General features: G+C 72.4%; 5 protein-coding genes across 7 annotated transcripts in view; 2 read left to right on the top strand and 3 right to left on the bottom strand.

Annotated features, from left to right (window-relative positions):
- Window positions 1–24,380, top strand: part of LOC142074173 (uncharacterized) — a 227,996-nt gene that overhangs the window by 97,597 nt on the left and 106,019 nt on the right. The window contains exons 3-5 of the mRNA XM_075134668.1: window positions 12,328–12,488; window positions 12,660–12,871; window positions 14,564–15,405. Of these exons, the coding sequence (XP_074990769.1) occupies window positions 12,328–12,488; window positions 12,660–12,871; window positions 14,564–15,405 (1,215 nt within the window). The remainder of the gene's footprint in view (window positions 1–12,327; window positions 12,489–12,659; window positions 12,872–14,563; window positions 15,406–24,380) is intronic.
- Window positions 1–24,380, bottom strand: part of LOC142074202 (uncharacterized) — a 159,063-nt gene that overhangs the window by 131,553 nt on the left and 3,130 nt on the right. The window contains 2 exon segments of the mRNA XM_075134733.1: window positions 17,953–18,256; window positions 21,338–22,638. Coding sequence (XP_074990834.1) covers window positions 17,953–18,256; window positions 21,338–22,638 — 1,605 coding nt within the window.
- On the bottom strand, window positions 11–2,330 carry RNF5 (ring finger protein 5). The gene is made up of 4 exons (XM_075134729.1): window positions 2,066–2,330; window positions 1,243–1,297; window positions 808–913; window positions 11–204 (listed from the first exon to the last, which is right to left on the bottom strand). Exons 1-4 carry the CDS (start codon window positions 2,266–2,268, stop codon window positions 116–118), a joined length of 453 nt encoding a protein of 150 aa, XP_074990830.1. The 5' UTR covers window positions 2,269–2,330; the 3' UTR covers window positions 11–115.
- AGPAT1 (1-acylglycerol-3-phosphate O-acyltransferase 1) lies at window positions 3,698–7,435 on the top strand. 3 transcript variants are annotated; one of them, XM_075134686.1, is made up of 7 exons: window positions 3,698–3,954; window positions 4,923–5,112; window positions 5,288–5,421; window positions 5,752–5,927; window positions 6,056–6,151; window positions 6,226–6,298; window positions 6,760–7,435. In XM_075134686.1, the coding sequence occupies exons 1-7, from the start codon at window positions 3,729–3,731 to the stop codon at window positions 6,918–6,920; spliced, it is 1,056 nt and encodes a 351-aa protein (XP_074990787.1). In that variant the 5' UTR covers window positions 3,698–3,728; the 3' UTR covers window positions 6,921–7,435. The 3 variants fall into 3 exon arrangements, with proteins under 3 accessions (XP_074990787.1, XP_074990788.1, XP_074990789.1); XM_075134687.1 differs by lacking the exon at window positions 5,288–5,421; XM_075134688.1 differs by lacking the exons at window positions 5,288–5,421; window positions 6,056–6,151.
- On the bottom strand, window positions 8,015–11,499 carry EGFL8 (EGF like domain multiple 8). The gene is made up of 6 exons (XM_075134553.1): window positions 11,351–11,499; window positions 9,983–10,145; window positions 9,178–9,424; window positions 8,702–8,769; window positions 8,476–8,560; window positions 8,015–8,155 (listed from the first exon to the last, which is right to left on the bottom strand). The coding sequence occupies exons 1-6, from the start codon at window positions 11,497–11,499 to the stop codon at window positions 8,106–8,108; spliced, it is 762 nt and encodes a 253-aa protein (XP_074990654.1). The 3' UTR covers window positions 8,015–8,105.

Raw genomic sequence — 24,380 nt, 5'->3', positions numbered from 1 at the left:
CAAAACAGACTCGAGGAGGGGAGCAGCTTTAATTGGAGTTTGGGGGGGCCCCTGCAGCACCTGAGGGGATCCCGGGGGTCCCGGAGCCCCCCAGCCCTGCGTAGCCCCCCCGGGATCAGACACTGAGCAGCCAGAGGAAGAAGGCAGCAGCGATGAAGAGGAAGATGGAGTCCAGCGAGCCCGGGGGGGGGTCCCCAGCGTCCCCTGCGGGGGGGGGGGTCACCCTCAAATCCCCTGTCAGTGGGGGGAGCCCCGGGACACCTCCACTTGGAGGGGGGACCCCGAAACATCCCCCTGGGAGCACCCCAAGATCGGGATGGGAAAGGCCCCCATCCCTGGGGGGGGTGCTGGGGGGTCCCTGGGGGTGTTTTGGGGTTCCTGGGGGCACATGGGGGGTCCCTGGGGGGTATCTAGAGCCCCCCGGGGTGCTAGGGGGTCCCTGGGGGTGTTTTGGGGTTCCTGGGGGCACGTGGAGGGGGTCCCTGGGGGGTATCTGGAGCCCCCCGGAGCGCTGGGGGGTCCCTGGGGGTGTTTTAGGATTCCTGAGGGCACGTGGGGGGGTCCCTGGGGGGTATTTGGAGGCCCCCGGGGTGCTGGGGGGTCCCTGGGGGTGTTTTGGGGTTCCTGAGGGCACGTGGGGGGGCCTTGGGGGGTATTTGGAGTCCCCCAGAGCACTGGGGGGGTCCCTGGGTGATATTTGGAGCCCCCCGGGGGTCTTTGGTCCCAAGGAGATACCGGGAAGGTCCCTTGGGGTGCACAAGGGGTATTGGGGTCCCCAGGGGGGTCTCGGGGTCCCCAGGGACGTACCTGCGCCGGCAGTGGGGGGCTGCGGGGTGGTACTGAAGAAGGCGAAGGGAAACGCCCCGAAGCCAAAGGCCACGTGGAAGCCGCTGGTGGAGCCGGTGGGGGGCACCTGGGGGGGCCGGGGACACGGGGGGGCTGCATCACCGGGGTGGGTGTATGGGGGGGGCACTTGGGGGGGGCTGGGTCGCCCGGGGGGGGACACGTGGGGGGGCCTGGGGCAGTCAGGGGTGGGGGGAGTGCGGGGGGGGGCACACGGGGGGCTGCATCGCCTGGGGGGATGGGGGGAGGAGTCACTGTGGCACTTGGGGGGCTGGGGGGGCACTTGGGGGGCTGGGGGGTGGGATGTGCTGAGGGGCTGCTGTGGGGGCAGGGGGATGGGGGGGGTCCGTGGGGCAGGGGGATGGGAGGGGGCTGCTGTGGGGGCAGGGGGTCACTCACCCCCTGGCTCTCGGGCTCCGGGCGCTGCCCCCGGGGTCGGGGGGGGGTCTCCAGCCTGGGGGGGGTAAGGGGAGGGGGAACAGGCCCTCCGCACCCCATAGCGGTGCCCCGGAGCCCCCATAGCCCCCCCAGCACCCACCCCTCTTGCCCACCCCACAGCACCCAACCCACACCCCCTGGGCCCCCCCAGCCCCTGCCCCACGTCCCCTCCCTCTTGCGGTGCCCTGTGTCCCCTCGTGATCCCCCCCCCGGGTCACAGCCCCCCATAAACCCCCCTCCATAGCCCCCCCCGCATCCCCAACCCCCCCGGCCCCCTCGCCAGAGCTCCTGTCTGCCCACATCCACCCGTCCACCTCACCAGGGGTCCCAGCCCCCCATGACCCCCCCAGCCCCCCCAACCCCTCACTGGGGGTCCCAGCCCCCCCAGCCCTCCCCAACCCCTCACCAGGGGTCCCACCCACCCCCCAGCCCCCCTCACTGGGGGTCCCAGCCCCTCCCAGCCCCCCTCACCGGAGGTCCCAACACCCCCCAGACCCCCTCACCAGGGGTCCCAGCCCCCCCCCAGCCCCCCTCACTGGGGGTCCCAGCCCCCCCCAGCCCTCCCCAACCCCTCACCAGGGGTCCCACCCGCCCCCCAGCCCCCCTCACTGGGGGTCCCAGCCCCTCCCAGCCCCTCCCAGCCCCCCTCACCGGAGGTCCCAACACCCCCCAGACCCCCTCACCAGGGGTCCCAGCCCCCCTCAGCCCTCCCCAACCCCTCACCAGGGGTCCCAGTCCCCCCCAGCCCTCCTCTCCGGAGGTCCCAACACCCCCCAGACCTCACCGGGGGTCCCGGCGGGCACTGTCCCGCCCGTAGAGGGGCACGACGGTGTCGCGGCTGATCGCAGCCCCACAGACGGCGCAGCGGGGCTGTGTCAGCAGCCACTGCGGGACCCACAGCGCTGCCCCACAGCACAGGGACCCCAGCCCCACAGGGGGGCACCCCACGCCTGTGGGTGCGGGCAGCCGTGCCCCGCACCCCGGCATTCCCTGCCCCACGTCAGGGGCCCCCAGCCCCCCCAGTTTGGGGGTCGCTCACCTGGTGCAGGCAGGGCAGCTGCAAGGGGGGGACCCGGTGTCAGCACCCCACGGCCCCGCAGCCCACCCTATAGTCCCCATACCCCCTGTAAAGCCCCCCAGACCCACAGTCCCCCCCATAGACCCCATCGCCCCCCCAGCTCACCCTATAGCCCTGCCAGCCCCCATAACTCACCCCATAGCCCACCCCGTAGCCCCCTATACCTCCTCACAGCCCCTCACAGCCCTGCCAGAGACCCCACAGCCTCCTATAGCTCACCCTGTAGCACCCTATAGTCCCCCCAACCTTACAGCACCCTCCGTAGTTCACCTTATAGTACCCTATAGCCCCCCATACCCCCCAGACCCACCCTAGACCCCATAGCCCCCCTGAGATCACCCTGTAGTCCCCTATAGCCCCCCCTAGACCCCATAGCCCCCCCAGAGATCACCTTGTAGTCCCCTATAGCCCCCCCACACCCCCTATAGCCCGCCCTAGACCCCATAGCCCCCCCAGAGGTCACTCTATAGCACCCTATAGCCTCCCATACCCTCCCTAGACCCCCCCAGACCCCATAGCTCCCCCATAGCTCACTCTATAGCACCTTATAGCCTCCCGTACCCCCCATAGACCCCATGGCCCCGCCAGAGGCCACTCTATAGCACTCTATAGTCCCCCACGCTCCCTATAGCCCCCCTAGACCCCATAGCCCCCCCATAGCATCCTATAGCACCCTGTAGCCTCCCATACTCCCCCTAGACCCCCCCAGACCCCATAGCCCCCCATAGCTCACCCTATAGCCCCCCCATACCCCCCACCCCACAGCCCACCCCAGTGTCCCCTGGCCCAAGCCCCGCCCCTTGCCCCGCCCCCGCCCCGCCGGCCCCGCCCCTCACCAGTACAGGTGCCCGCAGCGGCCAATCACGGCGTCGCGCGCGGGCTCCAGGCAGAGGTTGCAGGCGAAGGCGCCGCCGCCGCCGCCGCCGCGGTTTGGCCCCTCGGGGCCCCCGTCCGGCGCCGCCGCGCCCGCCGCCATCTTCGGCCTCCGCGCGGCCCCGCCCGCCCCGCCCCGCCGCGCCTCATTGGTCGCCCCGCCCGCCAGTCAGCGCCTGCGGGCCTTCCGCCCCTTCTACGGGCGGTGGGGCGCGGAGTCCCGCCCCCCAGGTGGGCGGTGCTCGTTTGGCGCGTCGCTATTGGGTGGCGCGATCAGCAATCAAACCCGCTGGCTCCTCCTCCCGGCAACGGGGCGGGGCGGCCGCTTTCTATTGGCCCAGCTCGGCGCCGCTCACGTACTCCTGCAGGGCGGTGCCCTCAGCGGGCGCGATGGCCGGAGCTGATTGGCCGCGCCGCCTTAACGGGCCGCCGGCCGCCCAATCAGCGCGCGGGCCGGCTCCCGCCTTCCCGCCGTCCCTTCGGCGGGCGGAACAAGATGGCGGCGGCGTTGCCGTGGCGACGCGCGGTCCCGCCCACCCCCATCCACCGCCATGCCTGGTTGCCACGGGAACGGCGCAGGGCGGGGGGCGGGACGCGCGGCCGGCGCGGCCGGCGCTCATTGGCTGTCAGAGCCGCCCGTCAGCGACGCCGCTTCCGCTGCCGCCGCCGCCGGGAAGGGCCCGCGCCGCCGCCGCAGCCGCCGCCCCGCCCGGCCCCGCCCGGTACCGGGAATCGGGGGCGGGGGGACAGGGGGGCGCGGGGGGGCGGGGCCGGCGCCCGGGGGGTCGCGGGGGCTCCCGGGGGGTCCCGGGGGGGGTCGGGGGTCCCGGGGGAGGGGCGGGGGCCCGCGAGCCGGGGCGCGGCCTGGGCCGGGGGGGGCCGCCTCGCGCTTCGCGCCTCACGCCTCGCGCCCCACGCGCCGCCCGGCCCCGCCCGGCCCCGCCGCCGCCCACGGGCCCCACGGGCGGCCCCGCCCGACCCGGCGTGGGAGGGAGCCGGCCCGGCGGCGCCCCACGGCCCGGGGTGGGGCCGCGGGGGGGTCCCGGGGGGCGGCAGGTGCCCGGGGTGAGGTGGGGGGCCCGGAGGGTTTGGGGCTAAAGGTGGGGGTTGGGTCCCTGCGGGGGGTTGGGGTCAGACAAAGGCGTCGGGGGGCGTTTGGGGACGGGCGTGGGGGTCCCGGGGAGGTCCGGGGTCCCGGGCGGGTCCCGGGGGGGTCCCGGGGGGGTGGGTCCCAGCAGGATTTGGGCAGCCCCGAGGGGTTTGGGGGTCCTGGGGGTGTCTGGGGGTTCCGGAGAGAGGGTTGGGGGTCCTGGGGAGGGTCTGGGGGTCCCGGGGGTGTTTGGGGATCCCGGGAGGGGCTTGCGGGTCCCTGGGGAGGGTGGATCCCAGCAGGGTTTAGGCATCCCCGTGGGGTCTGAGGGTCTCGGGGGTGTTTGGGGGTTCCAGGTGGGGTCTGGAGGTCCCAGGGGGGTTTGGGGGTGCGGGGGGGGTGGTGTCTGGGGGTCCCGGGGATGTTTGGGGGTTCCAGGTGGGTTCTGGGGGTCCCGGGGTGTTCGGGGCTCCAGGGTGGGTCTGGGGGTCCCAGGGAGGTCTGGGGGTCTCGGCGGTGTTTGGGGGTTCCAGGTGGGGTCTGGGGGTGTTTGGGGGCCCCGGGGGGTCCCGCACCCGCCCTGACGGCCGCCGCCCGCAGGCGCCATGGAGGTGACGGTGGGGACGGCGGCGCTGGCGCTGGCGCTGCTGCTGCTGCCGGTGCTGTACGAGCGCAGCGGGTCCTTCCGCTTCTTCTGCAAGATGGGCTTCTACAACGGCTGGATCCTGCTGCTGGCGCTGGTGGCCATCCCGCTCTGCGCCCTGCGGGGCCGCGACGTCGAGAACATGAAGTAGGGCCGGGGGGGACGCGGGGGGACGTGGGGACACGGGGGGATGTGGGGCTGGGCCACCCCCTTCCTGGGGTTCCGGGATGTGAAATTCAGGGGGACGCAGGGATGTGGGGCGGCGTTTGGGGTGTGCGGGGGTGGCCGTGGGGCGGCGCCGTCACCGCCTGTCCCCGGCCAGGATCATCCGGGGGTTGATGCAGCACGTGAAGCACCTCTACGGGATCCGGATGGCGGTTCGGGGCGCCCAGCACTTCCCCCCCCGGCAGCCCTACGTCGTCGTCAGCAACCACCAGAGCTCCCTCGACCTGCTGGGTACGCCCGCCCCACGGCCCCGTCGGAGCCGGAGCTCCCTCAGTCCCCTGGGTGCTCCCGCCCTGGTTGCCTGGCCCCCAGCTCCCCCTGGCAGCCCCCTGCCCCACGGCCACCCTCCGACCCCTGCTGCCCAGCCCCACGGCTGCCCCACGGCCGATGCGGCCCCCAGGGGTGATGGAGGCACTGCTGGAGCGGTGTGTGCACGTAGCCGGCCCCGTAGCCGCTCCCCCTGGCCCTAAAGCCGCTCTCCCCAGCCCCGTAGCCCCCCCTCGGCCCCATAGCCACCCCATAGCCGCTCCCCCCGGCCCCCCGGCTAACGGCAGCCCCCAGGGATGATGGAGGTGCTGCCGGACCGCTGCGTGCCCATCGCCAAGCGGGAGCTGCTCTACATGGGGGCCGTGGGGGTGGCCTGCTGGCTCGGCGGCATCATCTTCATCGACCGCAAGCGGACGCACGACGCCATCAGCGTCATGGCGGAGGCCGCCCACACCATGCTCAGCCAGGACGTGAGTGGGGCTGCCGGGGGGCCGTGGGGGGGCTGGGGGGGGGCCTTGTGTCAGGCTCGGCATCCTGTGGGGCAGTCCCAGCTGACCCCCCCTCGCCGGGGGGTGCCCCCCGTCTCCCCCCCACCCAGGTCCGGGTGTGGGTCTTCCCCGAGGGGACGCGCAACCACAGCGGCTCCATGCTGCCCTTCAAGCGGGGCGCCTTCCACCTCGCCGTCCAGGCCCAGGTACGGGGGCTGCTGTGGGGCGGCCGTGGGGCGGCCGTGGGGCGGCCCCCCTCACCCCCCCGCCTGCCCCCCAGGTCCCCGTCGTCCCCATCGTCATCTCCTCCTACCAGCACTTCTACAGCAAGCAGGAGCGGAGGTTCACGGCCGGTGAGGGGCCGCGGACCCGGGTCGGGGGGGGTCTGGGGGGTGCGTGGGGCACGAGGGGAGTGGGGAGAGGTCCGTGGAGGGGGGCTGGGGGGAGACATGGGGCTAGAGGGAACCTGGGGGGTACGTGGATGGGGGATGGGGGGGGTACGTGGGTCTGGGAGTGCTATGGGGGGGCATTGGGGCACGTGAGGAGTCTAGGGGGTACCTGGAGGGGCGGCTGGGGGGGCACATGGGGGCTCTGGGGAGATAGGTGTGGGTCTGGGGGCCACGTGGGTTATGTGAGAGGAGGTTTGGGGGTGCTAATGGGGGGCTGTGCCCACGTGGGGGGCTGTGGGGTACATGGAGGAGGGTGCATGGGGCTCTTGGGGGATCTTGGGGAGGCCCACGTCCAGGAGGGTCTGGGTGGGCTTCGGGGCAGCTGTGGGGCAGCTGTGGGGCGCCCCCCGACCCCCCGCCCCCAGGGCAGTGCGTGATCCAGGTGCTGCCCCCGCTGCCCACCCGGGGGCTGGGCCCGGCCGACGTCCCGGCGCTCACCGAGCGGGTCCGCGCTGCCATGCTGGAGGCCTTCGAGGCGCTCTCGGCCGAGCTGTGCCCCACGGCGCCGCCCCCCGCCCCCCAGTGACCCGCCCCACGGCCGCCCGCTGCCCCATGGCGCCGCCCGGCCCCACGGCGGCGGGACAGGGGCTGACCCTGACGTGGAAGGGGACTGAGCCACCAGCGGGGCGCGGGCTGAGCCACGCCTAGAACATGGACTGACACGTGGCGGGGCACGGACCCGCGAGTAGGACGCGGACCGACGCGGGCCGGGGCGTGGCGCGACCCTCGGCGGGACCTATAGGAAGGGCGTGGCCTGACCCACGGCGGGACTTAGCGGAAGAGCGGGGCGTGGACCGACCCCGAAGTGGGGCTCGGTGCGACCCACGGAAACGCGTGGACTGACCCACGGCGGGAGCTGTAGGAAGAGCTCGGTCAGACCCACGGCAGGACGCGCGGCGGGGACCTGCTCCGACCCACGGCGGGACCCACGGAGCGCTCACGGAGGGACCCATAGCGGGACCATGGTATGACCCACGGCGGGACCCCCACGGACCGACCCACTCCAGACCCCCGCGTTGGGGGGGTACCCTCGGACCGACCCACTCCAGACCCCCGCGTTGGGGGGGTACCCTCGGACCGACCCACTCCAGACCCCCGCATTGGGGGGGTACCCATGGACTGACCCACTCCAGACCCCCGCGTTGGGGGGGTACCCTCGGACCGACCCACTCCAGACCCCCGCATTGGGGGGGTACCCATGGACCAACCCACTCCAGACCCCCGCGTTGGGGGGTACCCATGGACCAACCCACTCCAGACCCCCACATTGGGGGGGTACCCTCGGACCGACCCACTCCAGACCCCCGTGTTGGGGGGGTACCCTCGGACCAACCCACTCCAGACCCCCGCGTTGGGGGTACCCTCGGACCGACCCACTCCAGACCCCCGTGTGGGGGTCCCAGGGACTGACCCACGGCTCCTGGGGGGGCGCAGGGCTGACCCCCCGCCATGGCCGGTGCCATTTGGGGACTGGGGGGCCGTGGGGCATTGGGGGGGAGTGGGTGCTGATTGGCTGCCAGAACAGGCTCCGCCCCCTTTTTAGGGGGCGACACTGCGTATTTATTGGGGGGGGGGGTGGATTTTGCCAAATTTCCCTCGTGGCCCCGGCTCGGGGCCCCCCCCCGCTTTTAATAAAACCCCCCCCCCAGTCGTGGCGCCTCGTGATGTCACGGCGGCTGAGCGACGATGTCATCAGGGGATGGGAATGATGTCAGCGTTGGGTTTTGTACCCGAAGCCGTTCCTCCCGCCCCCGCAGTCACCTGAGGGGGAGACACGGGGGTCAAGGGAGAGGGTGGGGGGTCCTTGTGTGGCCTGGGGTGTTCTCTAGGGGTTTTGGGGGGCTCCTGGGGGGGTCTTGGGGGCTTGTGAAGGGACATGGGGGTCCTATGGGTGTCTTGGAGAACTCCTGGGGGGTCCCGGGGTGCCCCTGGGGGGTCTGGGGTGCCCCTGGGGGTCATGGGCTGCCATAGTGGTCCCAGGGGCTCCTGGAGGGTTGTGGGTGGGGGTCCTGAAGGGCCGCGGGGGGTCGCAGGGGTGTGGGCTGGCCCTGGGGGTCCCCTCGGGCCCGGGGGGCACTCACAGGCCCCCAGTCGCTCCTCCAGGTCCATCAGCTGCTCCCCCAGAGCCTCCACCCGGTCCAGGTGCCGCAGGGGCCCCCCCAGCACCTGCCCCACACGGGGGGGATCAGGGGGGCCCCCAGTCCCCCCAGACCCACCCCACATGCTGGGGGGGAGGGGGAGCCCCTCCAGCACCCACTTATGGGGCACAGGGGGCCCCCAAACACCCCCCACTCCCCCTGGCTCTACCTGCTCCAGCGCCGCCATCCGCTCCTGCAGCGCCTTCAGCTGGGCCCCGAGGGGCTGCGGGGGGGGCGCTGGGGGGGCGGGTGGCCCCATGGAACCCGGGCGTCCGGGACCCCCAATGCCCCCCTCGCGTCCGGGGAGACCCCACGCCCCCTCCCACCCCCCCCAGGGGACCCAGGTGTCTGAGACCCCACCCCCATGGACCCCGGTGTCCCCTCCCACGGCCCCCAGGGACTCAGGTGTCTGGGACCCCCCCACACATGGACCCGGGCGTCCCCATGCCCCCTCCCACACCCTCTGGAGACCCAGGCGTCCAGGGGGTCCCCACAGATGGACCCAGGCATCCGGGGGGTCTCCACACCCCCTCCCACACCCCCCGGGACCCAGGCGTCTTGGGGCGTCCCCACACCCCCTCCCACCCGCCCTGGGGACCCAAGGGTCCAGCCCCGTCTCTGAGCCCCCCCGGACCCCCGGCTCACCCCGCTGGCAGACGAGGCCGGGCCGCAGCACCCGCCGCTCCACCCGCCGCGAGGCCACCCGGTACGTGGTGCTGGGGGCACCCGCGTGGGACCCCGGCGCCCGGGCCCCACACGCCCCCCAGGAGCCCCCACCCCACAGGGACCCCAGTGCCTCTGCTGCCTCCCAGGGGACCCAGGTGCCCAGGACCCCCCACCCACAGGGACCCCCAAGGGGCTCCCACTCCCCCCGCTCCAGGGACTCGGGTGTCTGGACACCCCGCCCATGGGGACCCAGCCCCCTACCCCCCATGGGGACCCAGGTGCCCGGGACCCCCCCCACCCACAGGGACCACCCAGGGCCTACCGCTCCCCCAGGGGGGACCCAGGCGACCGGGACCTCCCCAGCCCGAGGATCCAGGTCTCCAGACCCCCCCCCAACCACAGGGACCACCCAGGGGCTCCCACTCCCCCCCCTCCCAGGGACCCAGGTGTCTCCCCCCCCCCCAATGGGGACCCAGGTGCCGGGGACCCCCCCACCCACAGGGACCCCCCCAGGGCCTACTGCCCCCCTCCATGGGGACCAAGGTGCGTGGGACCCCCCCAGGCACAGGGACCCCCCCGGGGCTACCGCCCCCCTCCCCGGAGACCCAGGCCCCTTCCCCTCCCCATGGGGACCCAAGCATCCGGGACCCCCCACCCACAGGGACCCCCCCAGGGGCTCCCACTCCCCCCTCTCCCAGAGACCCAGGTGTCCACCCACCCCGCCACGGGGACCCAGGTGCCCGGGACCCCCCCAACCCGAGGATCCAGGTCTGCAGCCCCCCACCCCACAGGGACCCCCCGGGACCCCCGTGCCCGCCCCCGGGTACCGGTAGGTGCTGCAGACGCGGCCCCCGCAGAGGGTCAGGTAGGGCCGGTGCTGGGCCTGGGCGAAGGTCTCGCTCTGGGGCTGGGGCACCCACTGCAGGCGGTGGGCGCAGCCCCCCCCGCTGCGGGGCGGGTCAGTGCGGCACCCCACGGGGAACCCCCCCCGGGAGCTCCCAGGATGCCCCAGAGGGCTTTCCTGGGACTCCCCTGCCCCACGGGGACCCCCCCCAGGGGATCCCCCTGCCCTCCCGGGACCACCCCGGGACCCCTCACCTCTCCGGGGATCCCCCCCACGGGATCCCCCTGCCCCCCAGGACCCCCCACCTCTCCGGGGACCACCCCAGGGGATCCCCCTGCCCCCCAAGACCCCCCCGGGATCCCCCACCTCTCCGGAGGCCCCACCCGGGACCCCCCCGGGACCCCTCACCTCTCCAGAGACCACCCCAGGGGATCCCCCTGCCCCCCGGGACCCCCACAGGACCCCCCACCTCTCCGGGGACCACCCCAGGGGATCCCCCTGCCCCCCAGGACTCCCCCGGGACCCCCCACCTCTCCGGAGACCCCACCCGGGACCCCCCCGGGACTCCTCACCTCTCCAGGGCCCCCCCCGGCAGCGCGACCCCCAGGGCAGCCCCCCACAGCAGGACGGCCAGCATGCCTCGGCGGCGGGGACCCGAGTGTCCGGGAGCGGCCGGCCCCCTCCCCGGGGCCCCGCGCGTGGGGGCGGCCCCCCCGCCCCACAAAGGCCCCTTGTCCCGGCGGGGACGGGGGCGTCGGGGGCCGGTGACCCCGCGGGGGTGGCACAGGCGCCGCTTTGTGCTGGGCCGGACGGGCCCCCCCGGAGCCGAGGGGCCCCCGGAGCCGAGGGGCGGGGGGACATGGGGGACGTGGAGGTCCCCGCGGGGCGGGAGGACACGGGGGACACGGACATCCCCGCGGGGCGGGGGCACACGGGTGGGGGGGTCCCCGCCCCAGCCCTTTGACAGACATTTTTTTTCTCTCCATCACCCCAATTTTATGGAGGTGTTTTGCGTCGGCGCCGCTGGATGCGGCCCCGGGGTTGGGCCGTGGGACCCCGAACCGCGCTGACGGCCCCACCCGGGACCCCCGCCTCACCCTGGGGCCCGCCCATCCACCCGGGGACTCCCCATCCACCAGGACCCTCATCCACCCGGGGAACACTCACCGGGGACCCCCCCATCCACCCGGGACTCTCATCCACCCGGGACCCCCCGCCGGGGGCCCCCATTCACTGGCGACCCCCGCCCCAGTGAAGCCCCCCCGGGGCTTTCCCCCAGGGCTCCGGGGGGAACCGGGCTGCGCGAGCCTTTGGGGTCCCCCCCAGCCCCCCGCGATGGGGGGAGCGGGGGTGTTTGCGCTCGTGTCCCGCGGGGGTCGCGCGTGGGGCGGGGGGCGGGATGCGGGGGGCGGCGGGGGTTGGGCTTCCTGGGTCAGCGCCGCCACCGCCGCCTCCATTGTCCGCGGGGCCGCGCCGGCAGCGGCGGGAGCGGGAGCGGGAGCGGGAGCGGACCCCGGGCGGGGCAGCCCCGCAGCCCCCAGCCCCGGGGCGGGCGGCAGCATCATCCCCCGCCCCCCCGCCCGGGCTCTGCCCCAGCGCAGGTACCGGGGGGTCTCACGCCCCCCCCTCCGCGGGTACCGGGGGTCTTACGCGCCCCACACCCGCGGTACCGGGGTCTCACTCCCACCCCAGCGCAGGAACCGGGTGTCTCTCACACTCCCCCCCCATCCGCGGCTACCGGGGGGGTCTCACCCCTCCCTGCACCTCCGTGGGTACTGGGGGTCTCACACCCCCCCTCCGCGGGTACTGGGAGCCTTACGGCCCTCGCCCCCCGCCTCCAGTGCAGGAACCAGGGGGGGTCTCAAGCCCCCGCCCAGCGCAGGAACCAGGGGGGGTCTCACTCCCACCCCCCCGCCCCCACCCCGCCGCAGGAACCAGGGGTCTCCCCCTCCCCGGGGGGGGGCTCAGCGGGATGCGGTGCCTGGGGTGACGGCCCCAGCCCTGGCCATGTCCCCCCGCAAGGCCAGGCGGGCCGGGGGGCAGCCCCCCGAGGGGGAGACGGCGGCAGCGGCCCCCCTCCACACCTCCCCGGGCATCCGCAAGCGCAAGGACTTCGTGGCACAGCCGGGGGGGCGGGCGGAGGAGAGCCCCAACATCTGCGTGGAGTGCGGGCAGAGCTTCGCCCAGAGCTCCGGCCTCGCCAGCCACCGCCGCAGCCACGCGGCCGCGCGGCCCCACCGCTGCCCTGACTGCGGCAAGAGCTTCGGCGTCAGCTCCAGCCTCAGCCGCCACCGCCGCATCCACACCGGCGAGAAGCCCTTCGCCTGCCCCGACTGCGGCAAGAGCTTCAGCGACAAGTCCAACCTCACCCAGCACCGCCGCGTCCACACCGGGGAGAAGCCCTACCGCTGCGGCGACTGTGGCAAGAGCTTCAGCCGCAGCTCCCACCGCAAGAAGCACCTGCGGCACCTCCCTGCCAGCAAGCGCCCGCCGCGCTGCGGCGCCCAACCACGGGACGGGGTGGCCAGTGGCAGCGACGGGCCGGCCAAGGCGCGGCGGAAGGCGTCAGCGCTCAACACGTGTGGCGAGTGCTGGCAGAGCTTCGGCCAGAACGCCGACTTGGTGAAGCACATGCGCATCCACACCGGCGAGAAGCCCTTCCAGTGCGGCCACTGCGGCAAGCGCTTCAGCGTCAGCTCCAACCTCTTCCGCCACCGCCGCATCCACACCGGCGAGAAGCCCTACGCCTGCGCCGACTGCGGCAAGAGCTTCACCGACAAGTCCACCCTCACCCAGCACCGCCGCACCCACACCGGGGAGAAGCCCTACGTCTGCGGCGTCTGCGGGAAGGGCTTCAGCCACAGCTCCCACCACAAGCGCCATGAGAAGATCCACCGCGGGGACGGGCCCCTCCTGGCCTTCGCGCCCCGGCCCCTCTGAGGGCAGCAGGGGCTGCGGCAGTGCTGGTGGTGCCGGGGTGGCTGCCGGAGGGCCCCGGAGGCAGCCCTGGGGGTGCTGCGCCTAGGGGACCCTCTCGCCAAGGGACACCCAGAGCGCCTCATTAGGAAGCCCTTAATTACCTCTTTCTACCTTTGCTCGGCCCGTGGGGGTCTCCTCCCTGGTTTGGGGGGACTCTGCTCGCCCCGGCCCCGCTATCGGGGCCACCTGAGCTCCTGCGGCGGCTGGGGGGTCCCGAAGGTGGAGCCCCCCCGTCCCGTCCCATCCCGTCCCACCCCGGGGGTTTTGCTGTCCCGCAGCCCTGGGGGAATAAATCCCAATGGAAAACCCAGCCCTGGCTCGTCTCTGCCGGAGCCGCCGCCGTCCCGCTGCACCAGTAGCACCAGTTGCTCCAGCACAGTCACTCCCTGTTTCCAGGCAGAGCACCCTAAATGAGGCTTTTTGGGGGGGGGGGTGTCAGAGCAGGGTGGACTCTCTGCACCCCCGCAAGAGGAGGGTCCTCCGGGCTGGGGCAGGAGCCCCCGGCCCCTTCCCGGGGGCGTGGGCAGATTGGGGGGTGCTGGGGGGGGGGGGCACCTGCGGGAACTGGGGTGCACAATCGGGAGAGGGACAAAGGCGGGGAGAGCCCCCTGAAGTTCCCCGCTGCCCAGCTCCGGGAGACCGCGGTGCGGGGGGGAGGGGGTGAAGGGTCGCTGCCCTGGGGGGCTCCTGCCCTGGGGTGCCCCGCGTGGGGGGCGCGGGGCTGGGACCCCCGCGAGTGGCTGCCCGGGGGTGGGGGTGGGGTGTCGGGGGAACGTGGGAATTCGGGGGGGGGGGTTGTCAGGGCGGAGAGGGCTGTCGGGTGTCGGGGGGACTGTCGGGGGGCTGTCAGGTGTCGGGGGGGTGATGTCGGGTGTCGGGGGGGGGCTGTCGGGGCCGGGGCGGGGGAGGATGTCGGGGTTTGAGCTTCCTGGGTCAGGCGCTGCCGCCTCCATTGTCGGGCGGAGCCGCGCGGGCTGCCCGACCCCCCCCACCCCCAGCGCGACCCCCCCCAACCCCCAGCCCGCCCCCCCCCCCCCAGCGCGGCCCCCCCGCAGCCGCCGCCAGGAGCGCGGACCGGGGCCCCCCTGGCCGCCGCAGCACCCCCGCCCCGGGCACCGACACCCCCCCCCGCTCCGCGGCTGCCGGGCCCCCCGCGCCCCCGGCCCTGCGTGGGGCCGGCCCCGGGTGGGGTCTCCCCGGCTGCCCCCGCAACCTGCGGGTGAGCGTGGGTCCCTCGTGGGTTGGAACCTGCCCCCCCCCCCCCGCAAGTTCGCGCTCAGGGGCGAGGCTCCATCCCCCACCCATCCCCCCGAGCGTCCCCAGGGCCCCGCCGAGGGGCCAGGGCTGATCCCCCCCCGGCTGCAGGGCCACCCCAGCATGTCCCCCCGGACGCCCAGAGGTGCCGCGGGCAAGATCCCGGAGAAGAAGAAGAAGCCCCCGAAGAACAAGCGCAAGTCGGAGAAGCCGAAGCGCAGCCCCCGCGCGCCGGAGGAGGAGGAGGAAGCAGCGGCGGCCACCTCCCCACCACCCGCCAAGGGCGAGCGCCCGAATTTGTGCTCCGAGTGCGGGAAGAGCTTCCTGCACGGCTCGGACCTGGTGAACCACCAGCGCATCCACACTGGCGCCAAACCCTTCGTCTGCGGTGATTGCGGCAAGACCTTCCGGCAGAGTTCGACGCTCATCACCCACAGGCGCATCCACACCGGCGAGGCGCCCTACGCCTGCGGCTACTGCGGCAAGAGCTTCCGCGTCAGCTCCAACTTCGTCCGCCATCGCCGCATCCACACCGGCGAGAAGCCCTACCGCTGCCCCGCCTGCGGCAAGAGCTTCACCGACAAGTCCACCCTCACCCAGCACCAGCGCACCCACACCGGCGAGAAGCCCTACCGCTGCGCCGACTGCGGCAAGAGCTTCAGCCGCAGCTCCCACCGCAAGCGGCACCTCCGCAACCCCCCCGCCAAGGGCCGCGGGCGATGCGCCCGCCGCGGCCCCGAGCCACCCCACTCCAAGCCCAAGGAGGCCAAGGGCGGGAAGAAGCCGCCGGCCGCCGAGGTCCCCAACACCTGCGCCGAGTGCTGGCAGAGCTTCGGCCAGAGCTCCGACCTGGTGAAGCACATGCGCATCCACACCGGCGAGAAGCCCTTCGCCTGCCCCCACTGCGGCAAGCGCTTCAGCGTCAGCTCCAACCTCAGCCGCCACCAGCGCATCCACACCGGCGAGAAGCCCTACGCCTGCGCCGACTGCGGCAAGAGCTTCACCGACAAGTCCACCCTCACCCAGCACCGCCGCACCCACACCGGGGAGAAGCCCTACGTCTGCGGCGTCTGCGGGAAGGGCTTCAGCCGCAGCTCCCACCACAAGCGCCACGAGCGGACCCACGCCGGGGAGACCCCCGACACCCTCCTGCCCCTCTGGCCCTGCCCGGCGCAGGGCTTCTAACCGCCGGCGCTGCCGGGGCCGGCGCCGGCCCGAGGAAAACCCTCCTGGAAGCTGCCCCTGGCCCTTTGGCTGGGTCGCACAGACTGAACCGGGACGGCAAATTTTCCGGGTCCACGGGGTTTGAGAGTTACTGTCGGAGCCGCCGTCCGTCCGTCCGTCTGTCCGCTCAGGGCTTGGGCAGCTGCTGCGGCGCCGCCGGGACGAGCCCAGGGCCGGGGGGGACAAATATACAGACCCCCAGCTCCATCGGGACAAATGTGCTCGGGGGGGGGGACACTTGCCCCGAGTGGCCCCCGGGGAGCCCTTTCCAGCAGATTTAACCAAAATCCCCTATTTTCTACCCAATTTTCTTTGAGCCTGGGGTCTCCCACCCTCCCGCTCCTCCAGCGCTAGCACAGCTGCACGGAGCGGGTGGTGGGAGCAGCGGCTCCCCCCTGTAAACGCCTATTAGTGATAATGGTAATAATTATGGTGATTAGTCGTCATGTCTGAAGCAAACCCTGGTCTGAGCGTTGCCTGAATTTGGTTTTTCCCCACTGCTTTGGGTTTCCTGGGGGTAAAAGAAAAAAAAAGAGGCATTTCCCAATTATAAAAAACAAAACCAAACCCAAACTTAATAAAATATTGTCTTTTTTTTGAAGTTGGAGGTTTGGGGTGTTTTCGGAGCAGAGGGAGGCGCGATGGTGCCAGATGCTGACAGCGAGCCGGCCCGTTTGGGACTGAGAGCTGGTTTGGCAGAGAAGGTCCCTGTGTCCCCCCCCAGGCCTGGGGGGGCCGGGACGAGCTGGGTTCCCTCCCTGGAGGGTTTTGGGTGGGTTTTTTTTATTTTTTGGGCATTTCCTCCCCAGGGCTGGGACTGGAGCCATGTGCCCAGTTTGGGGCTGTGGTCTGGGACAGGACGGAGCTGCTGGGATGCTGCGGGGGTCTTTGGGCGGGGGGCGGTGTCTCAGAGGGATGGGGGTCTGGGGCACTAAGGGCGGGTAACAGCCCCAGGACACCCCCACCCATGGGCTCTATTTCAGCCCCATCCCGGGGATTTTGGTGCTTTTGCAATGCGTCTCAGCGGAGCATCCCTGGACCCAGGGAGACGGGGGTGTCTCAGGAGTGTTGTTGGGGGGGGACGGACGAGGGGCCCTGCCCTGCGCCCCTCCCTCTGCCGGGACGGCTCCCGGCTTGGCTGCGTCTGTCCCAGTAGGTGCCGCGCGGCGACGGGGACGACACAGCCGAGGGGCTGCTGAAGCTGGCCAAGGGGAACGCCATCTGCCTCGCCGAAATCCCTCAAGAGCCCCGAAAAAGGGAGTGGTGTGGCCCCCACGGCTCGCAGCGGGGTGGCGGTCGTGGCCCCCCCAGCACTCACCCTGTAGTTCCTCTTATATGAACCCCAGCAAATATATATATATATATATGCACCTGTATTTGGGGGAAGGTGCCCTGAGCATTTTGCAGCGCTGGGGGGGGATTTGCAGCACCGGGGGGGGGATTGCAGCAGGAGTGCGCCCTTGCAGCCCATCACCCCACATTTGACCATCCCGGCGGAAAACCATCTCTCGGCGGTTTTGCAGTCCTGCAGGGAGGGATGTATATAACATATGTATCATCACATATAACATATATATAAAGGACAAGATGCCGAGCCCCGGCACGGGATGGATTTGGGGCCAGGGCCAGGCTCAGCCCGAGGAGACGGTCTCAGCAGGGGGGGATGTGGAGGGGACGCCCAGATGTTTTGGGGCCAGAAGACAAAAATGCCTCTTATTTCAACCGTGGCACCTCTCTCTCTGGAATAATGCCAAGCAGGGATGGCTTTTGCTCTTCCTTTTTAAAGCAGGAACGACAGCAACGTGGCGGGGGACGGGCACTGGCGGACGAGTCCGGTGGCTGCTCTGCTTAAGCTCAGGGAGAAGAGGGAGAGGGAAGCCCGGGCAGGGTAATAACGACAAGAGCCACAAAGCAGAAGTAATTATTCTTCAAATGTTTTTTTGTTAATCTCTTCTACAGCGACACCCGTGCGTGGCAGCCAGGCGACGTGCCCCCCGCCATCCCAGTGGGACACAGCGTGGGGCTGCATGGCAAGAACAAGGCGCTGCGATGCCCTCAGCGGGCACGGATGTGCTCCGGCTCCGAAACAGCCGGGTTCATCCCCGCAGCAAAAGGCAAGTGGGAAGGCGGCCCTCCAGAGCATGAGGGGCACGGCCCCCCGACTCGCCTGTCCTGGGGGTCTCCACGGCAAGACGGATCCTGAGCCGCCGCCAGCTCGAGCACTGCTGCCGCCCGCTGCGTCCCATTGCTACTGGTACCCATCCTACCTACCCAACCGCTACGGCCCCGACCCTCCCCACGTAATCCCACCTACCAGCCTCACGGCTCATCCTACTACACCTTGTCCTACCGGCCCCTCCCACGCGCGAGGCATCCGGCCCCGGCAGCGCCGGCCACGCCGAGCCCCCCTAGCAGGGCTGGCTGGGGTAGGGCCAGAGGGGCAGGAGGGAGACGGGGTTTTGCCCTGCGTGGGTGCGCTGGTGCCGCTTGTGGTGGGAGCTGCGGCTGAAGCTCTTGCCGCAGTAGGCACAGGCATAGGGCTTCTCCCCCGTGTGGATGCGGCGGTGCTGGGTGAGGGTGGACTTGTCGGTGAAGCTCTTGCCGCAGTCAGCGCAGGCGTAGGGCTTCTCGCCGGTGTGGATGCGCTGGTGGCGGATGAGGTTGGAGCTGACGTTGAAGCGCTTCCCGCAGTGGGGGCAGGCATAGGGCTTCTCCCCGGTGTGGATGCGCATGTGCTTAACCAGGTCCGAGTTCTGGCTGAAGCTCTGCCAGCACTCGGCGCAGGTGTTGGGGATGGCCACGGCCGGCGGCTTCTCGCCACCGGGGCCGTCCCGCCGCCGGCGCCTCCCTGGGGGGCTGGCAGGGGGCTGCTTGGGGCGGCCAAAGCTCTTCCCGCAGTCGATGCACTTGTAGGGCTTCTGGCCGGGGGGGCGTGGGGCTGGGTTGGTGGTGGTGGTGCCCACCTCCTTCCCGCAGTCCCGGCAGCTCTGCGGGCTCCCGCTGGTGTGGGCGCGCCGGTGCCGCAGCAGGTTGGCGCTCAGGCCGAAGCTCTTGCCGCAGTCGAGGCAGGCGAAGGGCTTCTCCCCGCCATGGCTGCGCCGGTGTGCCAGCAGCGCGGCGCTCTGTGCGAAGCTCTTGCCGCACTCCACGCAGATGTTGGGGTGCTCCCCGGCGGAGGCACGCTGCCGCATGACCGTCTCCTTGCGCTTCCGTCCCCCGCGCCCGCGGCCCCCCGCCTCGGCCTCGCCGCCATCCCGGGGGGCCGGCTGCCCCTCCGCCCGGCCCTGGCCCCTCGGGGGCCTGCCGTGTTCGGACTGGGGGGCTGCGGACCCTCTGCAGCGCTTCGGCGACATGGCGGGGGGCTCCCCGAGCCGGGGGCGTCCCCGTGCCGTCCCCACCTGCGGCGACAAGGGGAGAAGCCAAACGTGAGTCGCTCCCCCTGAAAGGCCGCGTTGGGGGATGCCCACCCTCCGGCACCCCCCAGCTCGGGGCGCCCGAGCGGCCACGAGCCCTGGCAGCCCCCACAGCGAGGACGAACCCGGGACGGGTCGGGGCTGGCTTTAGGGAGGGAAATTCCGAGTCCAGCCTTTCCTGGGGCCCTCGAGGCGCCGGTGCCCGGCTTCAAGGGGCCTCGGCGCTCCGGCGGCGTGCCGAGTCGCCGGGGCGGTTCGCCCGGGCTTGGCGGTGCGCGGTGCTGCGGGAGCAGCCCAGGCCGGCTGGCGGCGGCAGGGACGTGCCAGGGAGACGCCGCGACTCGGCTCGGGGGCAGCGGGAACCTCCCTGGCGCCCCAAATGGCGCCTGGCGGCCCGGCTTCGCGGCGAGGCCCCCGGCCCCAGCACGCACAGGGCCCCCGGCCCCTCGACGCCGGGCCCCTCGACCCCCAGGCCCCGGCCCCACCACGCACAGGACCCCCGGCCCCTCGACCCCCCCAGCCCGGCCGCTCTCCGGGCCCCGGCGCCGCCAGGCGAGGCCGGGCCGGCCCCGCGAGACCCCCCGCCGGTGGCCTCCGCCCGCGCTACCCCGGTACCTGCGGGCCCGGCCCGGGCCGGCGGCGGAGGCGGCGGCGGCTGCGGCTCCTCCCCCGTCCCCGTCCCCCGTTGCCGTCCGGGCGCTGCCGCGGCCTCGCCGGTGCCGGGCGGACAATGGAGGCGGCGGCGGCGGCGCTGACCCAGGAAGTTCAACCCCCGGGGGCTGCTCGGAGGAAGGCGGCGGCGGCGGGGGGAAGACCCCGGCCCCGGCCCCGGCCCGGCCCCCATCGCCATTCCCCAGCCCCCAAGCCCCCGCCACCCAGCACCCCCGGGCCCCCCGGCGCTGCTCACCCACCCCCCCGCGGCGTTCGGGGCAGGGTCGCTTCTCCTGTGGCCCCGACCCGCACCCCGACCCTTCTCACCAGGACGGCGACGTGCTGCCCGCCCCCCACTTCGGGGAGGGGCCCCCTTCTTGCCCTCGCCCTGCCCGCGGCCAGACCCGCTGCCGCAGGAGGACAGAGCCGAGGATGCCGCGCTTGCCAAGGGCGCCCGCAGCGGGAGCAGCCGCCCTGGCCGGCGGTGCCGGGGTCCCGCGGGCCCGGCATCCCCCCGACCCTGGGAGCAGCCCAGAGACCCAAACCCTGGGCTGGGGGGGCCCGCAGGCTCCCGGTCCCCTCAGCAGCATTAGACCCCCTCCCCGATGCGCCCCCCTTCCCCGCTGCGTGACTCCACGTCCGGACAAGAAAGGCCTGGGGGAGCGAGGGGACCCCCCAGCTGCGCATTTTGGCCGCGACAGCCCCTGCAACCCCCCATCCTGAACCCGGGGAAAACACAGGCGTGCACAGCCCGCGGCCGGTACAGCAGCTCTTTACTATGGCAGGCAGGGAAAGGAAAGGGATCGCGCGCCCCGGCACGCCGAGCACCGGGCTGGAGCTGAAATTACCTTGCCAGCGGCCTTGCTGGAGCTGCTCCGACAGCCCTGTTTGCGGAGGACTGTTGCCAAATTAATGAGTTACAGGACCCTTTGTGCTCGTGCAGGGAGGAGAAAGCTGCACCACGAGGCTCACGCCACAGGACTCTGCTTCGGGGTCCCCCCCTTTCCACCCCCCAAACCCCATGGTGAAACACAGGCAGGTAAAAGGCTCGGCCCCATCTACACAACGGCCACAACATGGACACAGGCGAGGCGGAAAGGTGGCTCGGGGCATCCTGACGCCTCGGCCCCGCGGCAGGGAGTGAGCCACGGCCACCCGCCCAGCACAGGCTTCCCACAGGTCTGACGGGGACAGAGTCAAGGAATCCTGGTGGGCTGCCGGTGCCATGTCCCTGTTGGGCACAGGAGAAGCGAAACGTCCCCTCGAGTCCATCCCCACCGCGGCTCCTCTCCCACCGGTGCCCGCTCAGGCTCGGGAGGGTCTCGGCTGCCCGCGCCGCTCAGGCTCGGCAAGGCTTCTGCTCCCCCGCTGTGGCTGGAAGCCCCCGGGCCCCCCCGAGCCGCCTCCAGCTCTGCCCGGCTCAGCCCCCAGAAAGCAGCAGGGCCGGACGCCTGGAGAAGGAGCAGCGGCAGGCGCCTATCCCAGGTGGATCCGCTGGTGCCTGATGAGGGCAGACTTGTTGCGGAAGCTCTTCCCGCAGTCGCCGCACTTGTAGGCTTCTCCCCGGTGTGGGTGTGCAGGTGGATGATGAGGGACGAGCTCTCGCAGAAGCTCATCCTGCAGTGGGGGGCACTGGTGGAGCTTCTCCCTGGTGTGGATGTGCTGGTGGACAATGAGGGCCAAGCTCTGCCTGAAGCTCTTCCCGCATTGGGAGCACTTGTAGGGCCACTAGCCGGTGTGGGTGCGCTGGTGGACGAGGAGGTTCGTTTTCCGCCTGAAGCTCTTCCCACACTGGGAGCACTTGTAGGGCCGCTCCCCGGTGTGGATGCGCTGGTGGACGACGAGGGCCCAGCTCCGGCTGAAGCTGTTCCCGCAGTCAGGGCACTTGTAGGGCCGCTCCCCGGTGTGGATGCGCTGGTGGATGACGAGAGCTGAGCTCCGCCTGAAGCTCTTTCCGCAGTGGGGGCACTTGTAGGGCCGCTCCCCGGTGTGGGTGCGCTGGTGGACGATGAGCGCCGAGCTCCCCCTGAAGGTCTTCCTGCAGTCAGGGCACTTGTAGGGCCGCTCCCCGGTGTGGATGCGCTGGTGGACGATGAGAGCCGAGGTCCGCCTGAAGCTCTTCCCGCAGTCGGGGCACTTGTAGGGCCACTCACTGGTGTGGATGCGCTGGTGGACGATGAGAGCCGAGCTCCGCCTGAAGCTCTTCCCGCAGTCGGGGCACTTGTAGGGCCGCTCGTCGGTGTGGGTGCGCTGGTGGATGATGAGGGCTGAGCTCCACCTGAAATTCTTCCCGCAGTCAGGGCACTTGTAGGGCCGCTTGCTGGTGTGGATGCGCTGGTGGGCGACGAAGGCCGAGCTCTGGCTGAAGTTCTTCCCGCACTTGGCGCAGGTGTAGGACCGCTCACCGGTGTGCAGCCACTGGTGCTTTGTCAGGTCCAACCTCTGCCTGAAGCTCTTCCCGCAGTCGGTGCACTTGTAGGGCCGCTCGCCCAGGTGGATCTGCCAGTGCCTGACGAGGACCGAGCTGCGCTTGAAACTCTTCCCGCACTGGGAGCACTGGTAGGGACACTCGCCAGTGTGGTTGAGTTGGTGGACGACGAGGGCCGAGCTCCACCTGAAGCTCTTCCCGCACTGGGAGCACTGGTAGGGCCGCTCGCCGGTGTGGTTGCGTTGGTGGACGACGAGGGCCGAGCTCCACCTGAAGCTCTTCCTGCACTGGGAGCACTTGTAGGGCCGCTCGCCGGTGTGGATGCGCTGGTGGACGATGAGGGCCGAGCTCTGGCTGAAGCTCTTCCCGCACTGGGAGCACTTGTAGGGCCGCTCGCCGGTGTGGGTGCGCTGGTGGACGGCGAGGGCCCAGCTCCGGCTGAAGCTCTTCCCGCACTGGGAACAGTTGTAGGGCCTCTCACCAGTGTGGGTGCGCTGGTGGATGACGAGCCCTGAGTTCCACCTGAAGCTCTTGCCGCAGTCGAGGCAGGCGAAGGGCTTCTCCCCGCTGTGGCTGCACCGGTGTGCCAGCAGCGCAGTGCTCTGCGCGAAGCTCTTGCCGCACTCCACGCAGCTGTTGGGGTGTTCCTCGGCAGAGGCCTGCTGACGCATGACCGTCTCCTTGCGCTTCCGCCGTCCGCGCCCGCGGCTGCCCGCCTCGGCCTCCCCGCCATCCCGGGGGGCCGGCTGCCCCTCCGCCCGGCCCTGGCCCCTCGGGGGCCTGCCGTGTTCGGACTGGGGGGCTGCGGACCCTCTGCAGCGCTTCGGCGACATGGCGGGGGGCTCCCCGAGCCGGGGGCGTCCCCGTGCCGTCCCCACCTGCGGCGACAAGGGGAGAAGCCAAACGTGAGTCGCTCCCCCTGAAAGGCCGCGTTGGGGGATGCCCACCCTCCGGCACCCCCCAGCTCGGGGCGCCCGAGCGGCCACGAGCCCTGGCAGCCCCCACAGCGAGGACGAACCCGGGACGGGTCGGGGCTGGCTTTAGGGAGGGAAATTCCGAGTCCAGCCTTTCCTGGGGCCCTCGAGGCGCCGGCGCCCGGCTTCAAGGGGCCTCGGCGCTCCGGCGGCGTGCCGAGTCGCCGGGGCGGTTCGCCCGGGCTTGGCGGTGCGCGGTGCTGCGGGAGCAGCCCAGGCCGGCTGGCGGCGGCAGGGACGTGCCAGGGAGACGCCGCGACTCGGCTCGGGGGCAGCGGGAACCTCCCTGGCGCCCCAAATGGCGCCTGGCGGCTCGGCTTCGCGGCGAGGCCCCCGGCCCCGGCACGCACAGGACCCCCGGCCCCTCGACCTCGGCCCCGGCCCTTCCACCCCCCGGCCACGGCCGCTCTCCGGTCCCCGGCGGGGACCGGGTCTTGGGCCCCGCCACCGCCAGACGGGGCCGGGCCGGGCCGGGCCGGGCCCGCGGGACCCCCCGCCGGTGGCCTCCGCCCGCGCTACCCCGGTACCTGCGGGCCCGGCCCGGGCCGGCGGCGGCTGCGGTTCCAGCCCCGTCCGCGTCTCCCGCCGCTGCCGCTGCCGTCCGAGCGCTGCCGCGGCTTCGCCGGTGCCGGGCGGACAATGGAGGCGGCGGCGGCGCCGACCCAGGAAGTTCAACCCCCGGGGGCTGCTCGGAGGAAGGCGGTGCCGGCGAGGGGAAGGCCCCGGCCCCGGCCCGGCCCCCATCGCCATTCCCCAGCCCCCAAGCCCCCGCCACCCAGCACCCCCGGGCCCCCCCGGCCCTGCTCACCCACCCCCCCGCGGCGTTCGGGGCAGGGCCGCTTCTCCTGTGGCCCCGACCCGCACCCCGACCCTTCTCACCAGGACGGCGACGTGCTGCCCGCCCCCCACTTCGGGGAGGGGCCCCCTTCTTGCCCTCGCCCTGCCCGCGGCCAGACCCGCTGCCGCAGGAGGACAGAGCCGAGGATGCCGCGCTTGCCAAGGGCGCCCGCAGCGGGAGCAGCCGCCCTGGCCGGCGGTGCCGGGGTCCCGCGGGCCCGGCATCCCCCCGACCCTGGGAGCAGCCCAGAGACCCAAACCCTGGGCTGGGGGGGGCCCGCAGGCTCCCGGTCCCCTCAGCAGCATTAGACCCCCTCCCCGATGCGCCGCCCTTCCCCGCTGCACGACTCCACGTCCGGACAAGAAAGGCCTGGGGGAGCGAGGGGACCCCCCAGCTGCGCATTTTGGCCGCGACAGCCCCCGCAACCCCCCGTCCTGAACCCGGGGAAAACACAGGTGTGCACAGCCCGCGGCCGGTACAGCAGCTCTTTACTATGGCAGGCAGGGAAAGGAAAGGGATCGCGCGCCCCGGCACGCCGAGCACCGGGCTGGAGCTGAAATTACCTTGCCAGCGGCAT

Source organism: Calonectris borealis, chromosome 33 (genome assembly GCF_964195595.1).
Source record: "Calonectris borealis chromosome 33, bCalBor7.hap1.2, whole genome shotgun sequence".
Classification (NCBI taxonomy): domain Eukaryota; kingdom Metazoa; phylum Chordata; class Aves; order Procellariiformes; family Procellariidae; genus Calonectris; species Calonectris borealis.
The sequence above is the reverse complement of the archived record's forward strand: the minus strand, read 5'-3'. Positions and strand labels throughout refer to the sequence as shown.